Source organism: Hypanus sabinus, chromosome 11 (assembly GCF_030144855.1).
Source record: "Hypanus sabinus isolate sHypSab1 chromosome 11, sHypSab1.hap1, whole genome shotgun sequence".
NCBI lineage: Eukaryota > Metazoa > Chordata > Chondrichthyes > Myliobatiformes > Dasyatidae > Hypanus > Hypanus sabinus.
In genome coordinates, this window is record NC_082716.1 from 42,996,621 (window position 1) to 43,013,032 (window position 16,412).

At 40.2% G+C, this 16,412-nt stretch overlaps 1 protein-coding gene across 1 annotated transcript in view; it reads right to left on the bottom strand.

Moving 5' to 3' along the window:
• The window catches only part of ipo13b (importin 13b), a 132,443-nt gene that overhangs the window by 90,305 nt on the left and 25,726 nt on the right, over positions 1–16,412 (bottom strand). Inside the window, exon 3 of the mRNA XM_059984219.1 lies at positions 2,552–2,692. Within this exon, the coding sequence (XP_059840202.1) occupies positions 2,552–2,692 (141 nt within the window). The remainder of the gene's footprint in view (positions 1–2,551; positions 2,693–16,412) is intronic.

Here is a 16,412-nt window from a genome sequence, read left to right on the forward strand (position 1 = left end):
CAGGGTCATAAGATAGCAGAGGAATTGAAACAGATTGACATTAGGAAAGAAACTGTGATGAGTAGACTGATAGGACTGAAGGCTAATAAATCCCCGGGTCCAGATGGTCTGCATCCGAGGGTTCTAAAAGAGGTGGCTCAGGAAATTGCGGATGCATTGGTAATCATTTTCCAATGTTCCTTAGATTCAGGATCAGTTCCTGAAGATTGGAGAGTGGCTAATGTTATCCCACTTTTCAAGAAGGGAGGGAAGGAGAAAACAGAGAACTATCGCCCTGTTAGCCTAACGTCAGTCGTGGGGAAGATGCTTGAGTCCATTATTAAGGACGAAATAGTGGCATATCTTGATGGCAATAATAGGATTAGGCCGAGCCAGCATGGATTTACCAAGGGTTTTTTGAGGGTGTAACAAGGATGTTAGACGAGGGTAAGCCAGTGGATGTAGTGTACCTAGATTTTCAGAAGGCATTCGATAAGGTGCCACATAGGAGACTGGTAAGTAAAATCAGAGCTCATGGCATTGGGGGCAGGGTTTCAACATGGATAGAAAACTGGTTGGCAGATAGAAAGCAAAAGGTAGCAGTGAATGGGTGTTTCTCGGACTGGCTGGAGGTGACTAGTGGGGTACCACAGGGCTCTGTATTGGGACCACAGCTCTTTACGATTTATGTCAACGATTTAGATGAGGGCATTGAAAACTATATCAGCAAGTTTGCTGACGATACTAAACCGGGTGGCAGTGTGACATGCGAAGAGGACGTTAGGAGAATACAGGGAGACTTGGATAGGCTGGGTGAGTGGGCAGATACTTGGCAGATGTCATTCAATGTGAATAAATGTGAAGTTATCCACTTTGGAAGCAGGAACAAGAGGGCAGAGTATTGTCTGAATGGTGTAGAGTTAGGTAAGGGAGAAATGCAAAGAGACCTAGGAGTCCTAGTTCATCAGTCAATGAAGGTGAATGAGCAAGTGCAACAGGCAGTGAAGAGGGCAAATGGAATATTGGCCTTTATTACAAGAGTACAAGAGCAAGGATGTCCTTTTGCATTTGTACAGGGCCCTGGTGAGACCACACCTGGAATATTGTGTACAGTTTTGGTCTCCAGGTTTAAGGAAGGACATTCTAGCAATTGAGGAAATGCAGCGTAGATTCACCAGGTTGATTCCTGGGATGGCAGGGCTGTCTTACGCAGAGAGATTGGAGAGATTGGGCTTGTACATGCTGGAATTGAGGAGATTGAGAGGGGATCTGATTGAAACATTTAAGATAATTAAAGGATTTGATAGGATTGAGGCAGGAAATATGTTCCAGATGTTGGGAGAGTCCAGTACCAGAGGGCATGGATTGAGAATAAGAGGTCAGTTATTTAAAACAGAGTTGAGGAAAAACGTCTTCTCCCAGAGAGTTGTGGAGGTGTGGAATGCACTGCCTCGGAAGACAGTGGAGGCCAATTCTCTGGATGCTTTCAAGAAGGAGCTAGATAGATATCTGATGGATAGGGGAATCAAGGGATATGGGGACAAGGCAGGGACTGGGTATTGATAGTGAATGATCAGCCATGATCTCAGAATGCCGGTGCAGACTCGAGGGGCTGAATGGTCTACTTCTGCACCTATTGTCTATTGTCTATAAATATTTTAAAACTGGTATTTTAACTTCATTACCATTTGATTACTGATAGATGGTTCAGGTCTTGTTGCAACCAAACTGCTCAGTACAATAAAGCAATTTCATTTAAAAAAGGTTTTATACCAAATATATAGACCATCAGTAGGTTCACAGAAATTATCTACATATCTTTCCATATACATATTTTTAAAAAATTTACATTCAAATTTGCATAACAAAAAATATTGCTTTCCCTGTACAAGCAACTGGACAATACAGTAATTAGCTTTACCTAGTAGTAATCAACAAATTGACTGGGTAGGCTCTTGCCTCCAGCCCATACTCTTTATGTTATAAAGTTTATACTTCGTTATTTTTCCAATGGCCAAGCTTTGATTAGTTTGAAAAATAGAACACGGAGTATTACTCTTTTAGTCCCCAAACCTAATTACTCCCTCGTCAAATCTCTTAATTATCAAATTAATAAATTATTACTCTAGTTATTTTGGCAAAAGTTAATTTATTGGTTGAGGTGCTGATACATTTGCTTTATCTAGTGATAAAATTTCATCACACTGAAATACACGTTGTACTTCATACTCCCAAAAACTCAGAATATTCCCAACATTTTCACATCTGCAGATCTGAAAGGGTTTCCCACTTAGACTACTTTTGTTTATTTAAACACAAATTCTCCCAAATGTTAAGACTTGTACAATAAACTTGCCACTTGCTGGATTAAACATAGGAAGATGTGATGATACATATTTAAAAAGCTCTCTCTAAATAATTGAAACCCAAGCAATTATTTGTTCAAGAAAAGCAAAATTTAGTAGGTTTTAATTTTAGTTTCACATGATTATCCAGAAGATGAGCTGAATGCATTGTAATAACTGACAAAACAAGACTGAAATGTAAAAGGTAAATAACAATACTACAAAACCTTGAGTGATTTTCTCCAAGTGCCACAGTGATTCTGCAGATGCCATGTGATGTTTCCATATCTCCATTTTGGACAGCTTGTCTCAGCTGTTCCTGCAGCTGCAAGACTTGCGGGATCAGCTTTAGTAATGTGTTTACATATCTGTAGGTTCCCAAAAAGGAGCAAGCATTAAAACAAAGGAAGAGAAAATCCACCATGATATATGATAATATTTTGGTACTCAAATCTGGCAGATTCTAGGAGTACTCCACACATTCAAAATAGACAAATGAAAACAGGAACATTCAAATCAACTAATTCTCTTAAGTAGGATATACAGTCAAACTACTGATACAAAGTTTGATATGTATTTTTAGAATTTATCTACCAATAATATGCCAGTCCTCTGTAAACATCTAAACTACAAAAAGTAGGGCAAACTAGTAAAGCAAAATATTCAATCTGAAAGAGATGTGTCAGCAGCTTAGTATCTTACTGATGGCAGAACCCACAGAATGAACTCTTTCCAATGTTGTACTGAACTAATTAAATAAATCATTTAATGGCTAACTAATCACTTCTGCCTACACAATGTCCATACGCTTTCATTTTCCTCACATTCATATACCTATCTAAATATTTCCTAAGTCTCTGATGTTACTGCCTCTTCCACCATCCCAGGCAGAACATTCCAGGTATCCGTCAGGCTCAGTGTAAAAAAACTTGCCCCTCATCCCCTCATATCTCCTTTGTGTTATGAATGTACCACAGCTCTGAGGGGCCGAAGGGTGCGGGGTAGCCCACTCCTTTGTGAGAATCGCAAGATCACTATTGATTTGGGTCAGGAGACCCAGGAAATGAGAGAGAGAGACGTGCGGAATGTCTTGTCCCCCCCCCCCCACCCGGCGATATAAAGCTACGGGAAACGGCCATTGTCTCTTGGAGACGGACTTGTGTATTGCAATACTGTGCTACGTGGAAGCCCTCAGGCAAAGTGGGCTGGTTGAGGGAGGGATTGCATCACCCCCAACCTGATTGACATCTGAGACCCTGTGAGTCAGGAGAAAAGAGGGTCTGTGGGAACAGCCCCTTCAGACGCACCAGAAGAAACGCTAGCGATCCCGTAATAGCGTAAGCCGGTGGGGAGAAGGCCTCGTGTGTTCGGTTCCAGTTGCCCCGGAACCGGTAGCTTTTACCACGGAAGAACGGCTTTTAGCTAACAACAGGGAAACCAACTCCCAATGACTCGAAGGATTGACATCATAAAAGGACTGGGCAAGTTTTAAACCCGTCTTTCTCTCAAACCAAAATGCTGCAGCTTGAACGAACTAACAGTGACTTTTATATTTCCATCGGATAGTACATTATCCCCTAGACAATGACAGAGCTACTTCTTATTGATTATTATTATACCCGCGCGTTTAGATTTAGTATTGATGACGTATATTATCTGCATGTTTGCATTGATATTATTTTGTGTATTTTTTATCAATAAATACTGTTAAAATAGTACCATCGGACTTCAACGGACCTCTCTACCTTTGCTGGTAAGTGACCCAGTTACGGGGTTCGTAACTTTTGAAATTACCCCCTTTTACCTTAAGTGCATGCCCTCTAGTAGTATACATTTCAACCCTGTCCTACTCTATCTATACCTCTCATAATCTTATAAACCTCTATCAGATCTTCCCTCAGCCTCCACCTTTCCAGAGAAAAAAGTTTTAGCATGTCCTCTAATCCAGACAACTTCTTGGTAAACCTTTTCTCAACCCTCTCCAAAGCCTCAACATTCTTCCTATAATGAGGTGACAAGAACTGTTTGCAACACTCCAGATGCGGCCTAATTAGAGTTTTATAAAGCTGCAACATAACTTCCTAACTTTTGAATTCAACTAATAAAGGCAAGCATTCCATATCAACACACACAAAATGCTGGTGAAACGCAGCAGGCCAGGCAGCATCTATACGGAGAAGCACTGTCGAGGTTTCAGGCCAAGAACCTTCGTCAGGACACAAAGCATTCCATATGCCTTCTTAACCATCCCATCAACTTATGCAGCTACTTTCAGGGAGATAAGAACTTAGACTCCAACAATTTTAAGGATCTTGCCCTTAACTGTGTGTTGCCTCTGTGCATTTGACCTACCAAAGCGCAACACCTCACATTTGGTTGGTTTAAAATCCATCCGCCATTTCTCTGCCTATATCAGAAAATGATCTATATCCAGTTGTATTCTTTACCAGTGTTCTGCACTATCCACAACACCATCATATCATCTGCAAACTTACTAACCCACCAAGCTACATTAAATACATGACAAACAGTGGAGGTTCCAGTACAGATCCTTGCCGAACACCACTAATCACAGAGTTCCAACTAGAGCAAGTCCTTTTGGCTATTATTCTTGACTATTTTAATGGTAAACCAGTTCTGAATAACGGCTAATTCACCTTGCATCAGATGCATCTTATTCTTCTGGGTGAGCCTCCCATGAGGGGCTTGCCTTACTAAAATCGATGTAAACAATATCAAAGTAAACAACATCCACAGCTCTACCTTCATGAAGCACCCTCGTCACCTCATTAAAATACTCAATCAAGTTAGTAAAACATGTCTTGCCCCACACAAAGCCATGCCAACTCTCCTTAATTAGGCCATGGTTTTCCAAATGTTCATAAATCCCATCCCTAGAATCCTCTCCAGTAACTTCACTACCACTGATGTGAGACTCACCAGTCAATAGTTTCCAGAATTATCCCTGCTACCCTTCTTGAATAATGGAACAATATTGGCTACTCGCCAGTCCTCTGGAACCTCACTATGGCACAAGAGGGCATGTAGATTTTGGTCAGGGCCCTAGTAATCTCTTCAATTGCCTCTCTCAATAACACAGGGCATATCCCATCAGGCCCTGGCAACTTACCCATCTCAATGTTCTTTGAGATTCACCACTACCTCTTCTTTTACCTCAAAGTGCCCTAGCTTATCAATACGCTCAGTATGTCCCTCTCCTTGGTAAATACCAAAGTGCTCATTAAGGACCTCACTCACACCCTCCACATCCAAGCCCTTTCTACTCGAGTAGTCCTACTCTTTCCCTAGCTGTTTTCTTGCTCATGATGTATGCATAGAATTCCTTGGGATTCTCTTTAATCCTACCTACCAATGACTTATCTTGGCCCCTCCTGGCTTTCCTAATTCCCTTCTTGAGTTCTTTTCTGGCTTCTTTATAATCCTCAAGGGCTCTATTTGATTCTGGCTTCCTAAGCTTTAAATACTTCTTTCTCTTCTTCATTAAATTCATCACCTCTCTCGACATCCAAGGTTGTCTTACCTTGCCATCCTTCTCTTTCCTTCTTTCTGTCCTGTATTCTGTGCATTTGGTCTTTAAACACCCTCCACATGTCCAATGTGGACTTGCCTAAAAACAGCTGTTCCAAATTAACCCTCTCTAGTTCCTGCCTAATGGTCTCATAATTTACCCTGCTCCAATTTAACACTCTCCCACAAGGTCCATACTTAACCTTTATCTATAGCTATCTGAGACTGAAGGAGTTGTGTTCACTGTCTTGTAACTGTTCAACCACTGAAAGGTCAGTCACCTGGCCAGGTTCATTACCCAATACAAAATCTAGGACCACCTCTCCTTTTACATTGATCTCCTGGATGCACCTAACAGACTCTGACCATCTAAACTTCTTACACTCAGAAAGTCTCAGTTTATATTAGGAAGGTGAAGCTCTTGGTGTTTTGAACACCATTCCTTAATCTGCCTGTCTACCTGTTCCTCAATGTCCCAATGGCTAATGGAAGGTTTGTAGTATAATCCCTTCCTATTTTTGAGTTCTACCCACTCAGTGGATAAGCCCTCCATCTTGTCCCCTCTGAGTGCAGCTCTGTTGTCGAACTTGATTAGTAGTGCTACTCCCCAATTTCTTTTACCTTCCTCTCCACCTTTCCTAAAACATTGAAATCGTGGGACATTAAGCACCCATTCCTGTCCCTCTCTCAATCAAGTCTCTGTAATGGCCACAACATCACTTACAGATGCATGCTGTAAGTTCATCATCTTTACTCCAATACTACAAGCATTAAAATACACACACTTCAAACTATCCATCCCATCATATCTATTACATTACTTCTGTTTGTTTACATTAGCCCCTGACATTACCTTCCTCTCCATCTCTCCACTTTAAGTCCTGGTGCTCTGCATTCCCACCCCCCCACCAATCTAATTTAAACCCTCCCAAGTAGCACTAGCTAACCTCCCAGCTAGGATGTTGGTTTCCCTCCAGCTTAGGTGCAAACTGCCCTCTTGTACAGGTCCAGAAATGCTCCAATTATCCAAGAACATGAAAACCTGCCCCCTGCCTTAGCTGCTTATTCACCTGTACTATTACCCCATTCCTGCCCTAACTAACACGTAGCACTGGGAGAAATACAGAGGTCCTGCTCTTCAGCCCCTTCCGAATTCCCTATACCTCCCCTTATTCCCTGTCATTGATGCCAATGTGCACCATGAGGTGGAGAAACAAATACATAGACAAATAACGGAAAAGTGCACAAACAATGGGATTGTCATTGTAGGGAATCTTAATTTCTCCAGGAATAATTGTCTGTAAAGAGTTTGTACATTCTCCCTGTGATTGTGTGGATTTCCTCCAGGCGCTCTGCTTTCCTAACACATTCCAAAGACATAATGGTTTGGGTTAGTAGCCTGTGGCCATGTTATGTTGGCAGGATTTCATTAATGCACCCAATAGGGGTTCTTGAAGGAGTATGTAGAGCCCAAATAGAGGAGAAAACATACTGGGTCTGATGTTGGGAAATGAGCCAGACCAGGTGACAGACCTGATAGTTGGAACAGTGGTCACAACTGATGCTGAGATACATCATCAGTGATGTTATCTGGGGTCATCAGGTATTTCAACACCAGACACTCCCAGCCACAACTGATCAGCCCTTAGCTTGTGTCCGAGTACAGGGGTCCCCAACCATTTTTGCACCGCGGACCAATTTAATATTGACAATATTCCTGTGGACCGGCTGACCAGTGGGGGGGGATGTTAATCATGACCAGAATATAGGTGATAAGTCAACTAAGTCACTTATAAGTGGCTAATACACTCAATTTCATTTCTAAAAGGGTTCATCTAACGAATTTAATATTAAACACAAAATGCATATTTTCCCCATATGAACATATAAAGTCATTGCAACACACCAATATCACTGAATCAGTGGGAGCCCTGGACTTGTTTCCCCTCAACAAGACGGTCCCATCAAGGGGTGATGGGAGACAGCAATACTTGAAGAGGGTTCCTTATGTCCAGTCTACTCCGCAATTTAGTTTTCATTGTATTCATTGCAGAAACGACCACTTCACAGAGATATGATGCTGGAAATGGAAGCAATGTTTTCAGTGCTTTTGTGGCTACCTCAGGATATTCAGCCTTGACCTTGATCCAGAATACCAGCAGGGATGTTACGTCAAACACACTTTTCAGACCACCGTCATTTGCAAGCTCGAGGAGTTGATCTTCTTCCCGCGCTGACATGGATGACACGTGGGTAATGACCTCGCATGCATTCAAGTTCCAACAGTGGGCGTGACAGGGAATAAGGAAAAATGCAGCCGATTCATATAGTTTCATATTGCCAAATCATATTGTTTTCTCGGGGCCCGGTAGCATGTTTTGCGGCCCGGTACCAGTCCACAGATCTGGCGGTTGGGGACCACTGTCCTAGTAGCACTGGTCCACAGTCACACCGCTGGATTCACAGCCATTTGGAGGCACACTTAGCAGCTTCTGTGATGCTCCTGATGGTTCTTCTCTTTACAGCCCCCTTTATGCCAAGGAGAAAGTAGGTTCTGCAGAGCGAGCAGCCAGAAAAACTGCCACGCAACAACTTATTATGTCTTAAAATACTTATGAATAAGGATAGAATCGGATCTTGCAGGAAGGTACTAAGTTGAGGGAAGGCAAATTACAACATGATCAGAAAAAAGCTAAGTGTCATCAATTGGAAGTAGCAGCTACTGGACAAGTCCACATCTGAAATGTGGCAGTTGTTTAATCAGAATCAGAATCAAACTTTAATCGCCAAGTACCTGTGCACAAACAAGGAATTTACTTCCAGCAGATGTTGTCTCTCTGCTGATAACAATAATAATGATAAATATAAATGAAAATATAGATTATACATACAAGTAGTGCAATCCAAGTAATAGTTAGCCGACAGTTAACCGGCAGTTAACTGTTCAGCAAAGTGACCGCAGTAGGGAAAAAACTTCTCCAGTACCTATTAGTCTTAGTCTGGAGGGATCTAAAGCGCCTACCAGACGGAAGCAGTTCAAACAGTCCGTGCACAGGATGGAAGGAGTCCTTTATGATGTTCCCCGCCCTCTTCTTCAACCTGGAAGAGTACAGGTCCACAATAGAGGGCAGGGAGGCTCCAATGATGCGCTCGGCAGTCCTCACTGTGCGCTGTAGTCTGGTTCTATCCTGCTTGGTGGTGGCTCCAAACCACACAGTGATGGAGGTACACAGGGCAGACTCAATGACTGCAGTATAGAACTGCAGCAGCAATTCCTGAGGCAGACCAAAGACCAGCTAATCAAATTTCAGGATCTGTCCTTACTTCTTACTGGAAGATGCAAGGAGGGGAAAAGAGGGCAAGGGAAATTTGAAAGATTTGAGAGGTCCTTAAATTAGTCAGGAAGAAAAAGCTTTAAGACTGGGCCCTTTAAAGATAAAATTTAAAGTTCAAGGTAAATTTATTATCAAAGTACATATGTCAACATATACAACCCCGAGATTCATTTTGTTGCAGGCATACTCAATAAGTCTACAATAGGATAATAACCATAATAGAATTAATGAAAGATTGCACCAACTTGAGTGCTCAACCAGTGTGCAAAGATAACAAAATGTGCAAATAAAAAAAGAATAATAAAAATAACGAAGAGTCCTTGAAAGTGAGTCCATAGGTCCTCGGAAAATTTCAGTAATGGGGCAAGTGAATTTATCCCCGCTGGTCCCAAAGCCTAATGGTTGAGGGGTAATAACTGCTCTTGAGTTTGATGGTGCAAGTCCTGAAATTCCTGTCCTTTCTTCCTGATGGCAGCAGGAAGAGGAGAACATGACCAGGATGGTGGGGTCCCTGACTATGGATGCTGCTTTCCTGCAACAACACTTCATGTAGATGTGCTCAAAGGTGGGGAACACTTTACCCATGATGGACTGGGTAATACTTTTGTAGGAGTTTCCATTCTAGAGCACTGGTGTTTTCCACACCAGGTTGAGCTGCAGCCAGTCAATATATGTACTCTCCACCACGCATTTATATAAGTTTGTTAAGGTTTTAGATGTCGTGCCGAATTTTCGCAAACTCTTAAGTAGAGGTGTCGCAGTGCTTTTTTTCATAATTGCACTTATATGCTGGGCCCAGGACAGGTCCTCCAAAATGATAACACAGAGGAATTTAAAGTTGCTGACCCTCTTCACCCTTGATCCTCCAACGAGGACTGGCTCATGGACCTCTGTTTTCTCCTCCTGAAGTCAATAATCAGCTCCTTGGTCTTGCTAACACTGAGTAAGAGGTTGTTACTGCGACACGACTCAGCCAGGTTTCCAGACTCCCTCCTATATGCTAATTCATCACCACCTTTGATTTGGCTGACGACAATAGAGTCACCAGCAAACTTGATATGGAATTGAAATGTGCTTAGCCACAAAGTCATAAGAGGAGGGTGCACCTGTGCTGATGGAGATCAGGGAGGAGATGTTGGTGCTAATCCTTACTGACTGGGATCTGCAAGTGAGGAAATTGAGGAATCAATTGAACAAGGAGGTATTGAGGCCAAAGTCTTGAAACTTATTGATTAATTTTGAGAGGATGATGATATTGTATGCCAAGCTGTAGTTGATAAAGAACATCCTGATGTATGCAGCTTTGTTGTCCAGGTGTTCCAGAGTTACATGAAGAGCCAAAGAGATGGCATCTGCTGTGGACCTGTTGTACCAGGAGGCAAATTGGAGCAGATCCAAGTCACATTTAAGGCAGGATTTAATATGTTTCAGCATTAACCCCTCAAAAGACTTCATCAGAGAATGTATGTGCTATTGAACAATAGTCATTAAGGCAGGTTACCATGTTCTGCTCAGGCATCGGTAAAGTGAAGTCTGTTTGAAGCGGGTTTGAATGCCTCTGATCTGGTCCTCAGTAGAATGCAGATCTTATGGTTCATCCAAGGCTTCTGGTTGGGGAAAGCTCTGAATGATGTTTTTGGGACACACCCATCTACAACAGTTTTTTGTTCCAAGTCTGTGATAACCATGGTGTAATCATTCAGATAAACAGATGGGTTTGTGAATATGGCCCAGTCCACCATTGCAGCAATCCTGTAGCTGCCCTCTTTGTTGCCCTAATTTCTGGAGCTCTGCACTTTAACCTCTGCCTGTATGTAGGCAGGGAAGATCGGAGGCAATCACAGAGGCCAAAAGGAGCCATGAACTGTCCTTGGTGAGCAGGATCAAGGAAAGACACAAGGTATTTTATACTTAGACTAAGAGGAAAAAAAGATAACTAATGAGAAGGTAGGTTCACTCAGGATAAAGGAGGGAATCTGTGGGTGTCAGAGCAAGTGGCTGAGGTACAAGTAAATATTTTGTGTCAGTGTTTACTGAGGAGAAGAAAGGGGAGAATACTGAAAATAGAGTGGGCCATGATACTCTGCTGGGACATTTTGAGATACAGGTCCATAATTCCTTGAAAGTGGCCTCACAAGTTGATAGGGTCATAAAGAAAGCTTTTGGCACATTAGCCTTCGTAAATCAATGTATTGAATTGGGATGTTATGTTGAAATTGTGTAAGACGTTGGTGAGGTCCAATTTGGAGCTTTGGTCATACCTACAGAAAAGATGTAAATAAGCTTGAAAGAGTGCAGCAAAAATTTAGAAGGATGTTGCAGGAACTCGAGGACCTGAGTCATAGGAAAAGGTTGAACAGTTTATGATTTTATTCCCTAGGATGTAGAAGAATGAGGGGAGAATTGATAGAAGTATACAAAATTATGAGGAGTATAGATAGAGTAAAATGCAAACAGGGTTTTTTCCCAGGGGTTGGGCGAGACTAGAACTAGAGTAAATTGGCTAAAGGTGTAAGCTGAAATGTTTAAGGGGAACATTAGTGGGAAGTTCTTCACTCAGAGGGTGGTGTGAGTGTGGAATGAGCTGCCAGCACAAGTGGCAGATGCACACTGGATTTCAACAATTCAAGAGAAAATTGGATAGGTACATGGATGGGAGAAAATGGAGGGTTATAGTCTGGGTACAGGACAAGGGGACTAGGCAGGTTGGTGGTTTGCCATAGATTAGATGGGCCAAAGGGCCTGGTTCTGTGCTGTGGTGTTGTATGACTTTGACATTAAGGATTGAAATTTGCTGAGTTTCAAACAGAAATATAGTTTTATGCACTTTACGAAGTCAGCCATCAGAATTCTAAGTGGCAGAACAGAGGTAAAGCAGTGCTGAGGAGGCAGAGCCTGGGCACAAGAGATGAAGATCAAGCCAATGTTTGACCAATTTAAGCACTGGGCCAGATTGGAAAGGTCAATTATGGGCTAAATGGGCTGTGACTGCCTTCATGGCTATGGACTTACTTTTGTGATTTTCAGTTCTGAATGTTATTTGTATCTTTCATTGTTTGCATGATTTGGTTTTTTTATGTATATTGTGCATTTGACAGTCTTTTTATGTATTCTATAGGGTTTTGTTGTTTTGTAGCTGCCTTTAAGCATACAATCCTCAAGGTTGTAAAGAGTATACATACTTAGATAATAAATATACATTGAATTTTTCCCCATTTCCTCTACAGGCTTGCAGATCAGTAAAAAGAAATGCACTGGTAATGAGGGACAAGGTAACAGACAATTAACAAGAGCCCAGTGGTGGAAGACCATTATGCATTAGCACTTAAGGGAAAGTAGATCTCCAAACTGAATTGCACTGTCTTTCACACATTATCTCCTTGATCATAAAAAAGATTAAGAAAATACACCCCCCCCCCTTTAAGAAAGTAGAGTGTTCCTATGAAACCCTTGTAAAGCGAAAAAGCAATTAGCATTAAGTTATATGGGAAAAATTTTTGAGCGTTCCCAGACCCAAAAAATAACCTACCAAATCATACCAAATAACACATAAAACCTAAAATAACACTAACATATAGTAAAAGCAGAAATGATATGACAAATACACAGTCTATATAAAGTAGAAATAATGTATATGCAGTGTAGTTTCACTTACTAGAATTGTGAAGATTTAGCCAAAAACTGACTGGTAGAAAAAAAATCAGCACATACACGCATGCACACACACCTGCCCATGCAAGGCTTCACTGTCACGGTAGTTTTTCTCTATAACAGCTCGCTGCAAAACAAACACTGAGCACTATTATCACTTTTCGTAAAAGCTAAAATCCTTGTTCGGCTAGCAAAAACAGGTACTAATGTAGGTTTTTCATAAAAGCGAAGTGGCGTAAAGCGACCATTCGTAAAGCGGGGACACCTGTAATTCATAATCACAGAGAAGCGACTCAGTATAGGCTATATTCTTAGCATTAAATGGATTTGAGAATGCTTTCCAGATTTAAAAAAACACACTGCTAATGCCATGATGCACAGCTACTATTATGTTCAAAATTAATTATTGAAAGGCAAATACAGCAATAATTCAATATATGAAATAAAAACAGAAAAATATTGAGGCAAATATATTTATCAGCATCTGTGGAGACAAAAATATAAACACAAAATAATTTCTTCATAACAAGCATTTATGGTATGAAAACATATCCATATGCTTCACCAGCTCAATTCAGTTTTGCAGGAATATATATCTAAAAATGATTAGCAGCAATTTTCCTCTTCCCTCCCCCAAGCTGTCCTCACCAGTGTTAAAGTGATTTGGAAGCTTGTCTTCCAAAATTGCATGTTTTATTGTTTTGCTTTCACAGCACCATAATATTACAGTCAAGTATTTAAGATTCTCTTGTATTGATAAAAGAATACTGAGAGAAAATTAGTTTGATAATGCCCTTACATGATGTGATGTCTTGATACATTGGTGGCTCTGTTTAAATGCAAGTTATTGCAGGTGCATCTATAGAACAAGCTTCAGCCAAATAAAACAAATAGTGTATTTTCAAAGAATGATGTACTCTTTAAGTTCCCCACTGATCAGAGGGAATGAAAGATAAAATATTTAAAATAATAGCCTCAGGAGTTGTGATGACAGAGTGTGCCATTATCATACAATGAAATGACAAAGGTTTTCAGTTTTCCATAATCTTAATTTAATATCTACATCGAAAACTGGCTGTCAATGTTTCAGGCCTCTTCCACTGGGCTATAGTTATTTTGTAGTGTTCCCCAATGTAATCAAAAGAAATCAGTGGTTAACTATTCAGATATTTAGAGCTCTAGTGGTGTAACTGGTTAGGGAGTGGTACTTAAATGGAAGTACACATTGGGGAAATGCCAAGGCTGTGAGTTCGAGCCTCACCTGTTATTTTACTGGGTGTCCCAGATATGATGGTTCGACTCTCAAAGTAAGCATCCAACTGAAATGTTCTACTCATTACAGCACTACAGTAGCGAAGCAGTTTGCACAATGCTATTGCAGCTCGAGACACCAGAGTTCCAGCTATTACATAAAAACTATGAAGAATTTTGTTTTATGATGCACAGTGAAAAAATAGGAACTGTAATTTCAAAGCAGTGACAAATAATTGTAAACATAATTCAATTCTATTTAAAGCTACATATAAAATGATTTAATTACAGTAAAAACAATTTTCATCAACAAGATTACAGCATACATTAGTAGTCCAGCTATTCACTACTTCATTGCTTTTTCACATTTCAATGAGATGGATGGGCTCAGTGCAGTGAAATGAGCTTCTCAACATCAGACTGAATATCAGTCAGAAAGAATCTCAAATCCCACAATCAATAATCTGCCGTCTGGTTTTTTTTTGTAATTTATTTTTTCATTGAAGTTCATCAAACAAACAATTCCATAAAATGTATTTCAGATATTGTACATATATATCATATAGTCATATATGCCACAAATCTCCACATAATACTTATCTGAGGTCTACACTTACATAAAAGAGAGGAAAGAAACAACAAGCGAAAGGAGAAAACTATGTTCAAGTAGGGAGTGATTTTTTTACAACATATTCATTGATTTGTGAGGAGAAAATCAGACCTATGAGGTGTTAAGTTGTTAAATCATTTTTCCCCAGTATGAATCAAATTGTTCCAACTTATGATTAACAGATGCTGTAATCTTCTCCATTTTGTAAATGTCCATTGTAATTTCCATCCATGCACTTAAAGTTGGGCCATTTCCTATTAAGAGTCTTTTTACAAGCCACCAGCAGTATATTCATTAAATATTTATCTCTTTTTAACCATTCTTGAGATATATACCCAAAATATATGGTCTTACTTTCTAAGGGTATTTCACATTTAAAGATGTCTTGTAGGGCATTGTGTATCCCACTCCAATACTCTTTGACAATGGGGCATTCCCAGAAAATATGATATTTGGTTTGCATTTTGATTTCCACAATTTCTCCAGCAAACAGGGAGGTTACTATCATAATGGGATTTCTGAGAGGGTGTAATAAAATATCTTATCAAGTTTTTCCATCCAAACTCCCTCCATTTCTGTGAACTGGTACACTTCCATTGATACCTCCATATTAATATGTCCATTCTTCCTTAGATATAATTATCCCTCCTCCTTTCTCCCAGTTTGTTTTAATGTATGGAGTCGAATGTGTTTTAAGCTTTGACAAATCCTTATACACACTTGAAATGATTCTACTACTGTTACCTGAATAATATGCTTTTCTAAATAGCTCTATCAAACATGTTCTTGCCTTGGTTACATTTTTAACCGTCCTATTAACATATTGTCGCATCTGTAAATACCAATAAGAGTCTTGTTTTTCTAATAAGTGTTTCTCTTTAAGCATTTCAAAACTGAACAGTGTTCCTTCTTTCATTATATTGCAAAGAACTATTATTCCTTTAACTGTCCAGTCCTTAAATCTAGCATCCAGTTTATTCGGCATATATTCCAAGTCATATGCACACCATTTAAGAACTGCAATATCTCCCTCTAGTTTATATTCTTTTATAATAGTTTTCCATACTTTAAGAGTCTATTTCACCCACAGGTTATGTAGGTTGTTATCAGCCAAAATTGCCTGTATGGGGATGGGAAGTACAATATCCCCTCCTGAATGTTTTTCCATTGAGTGTCATATGATGGGTTGCCCAACATATCACAGCTTTCAACAGTGCTGCAAAATAATAATGTCTAAGAGAAGGTCGGCCCCATCCCCCCTTTTCCTTGACTAATTGCAAAGTTTTGAGATGAACTCTAGGCTTTTTACCTTGCCAAATATATCTTGATAATATTTTGTTCCATTCATTGAATTGATTCAGATTAATCTCTATTGGTGGAGTCTGAAAGAGATATAATAGTCTGGGCAGTATATTCATTTTAATAGAGTCAATCCTTGAACTGGAACTAAAAAAAAGGAATTAGGTTCCATCTTGTTATATCTTCCTGAATTTTTTTTTATATATAGGCTGATAATTGCATTCTGATAATTTTGCCAAATCTTTTGGCATAATGATGCCCAAATATTTGAAAGACTCTTTGCCATGCCCAGGGATATTTACTTTCAATCTCTCTTGGTGAATTTGCCATCTGTTTCATTGCCTTGAAAGAAGTTGGAGGATCGCACTGAAACCGCACGCCACTAAATATGATGCTGGAAAGGCAATAAAGAAC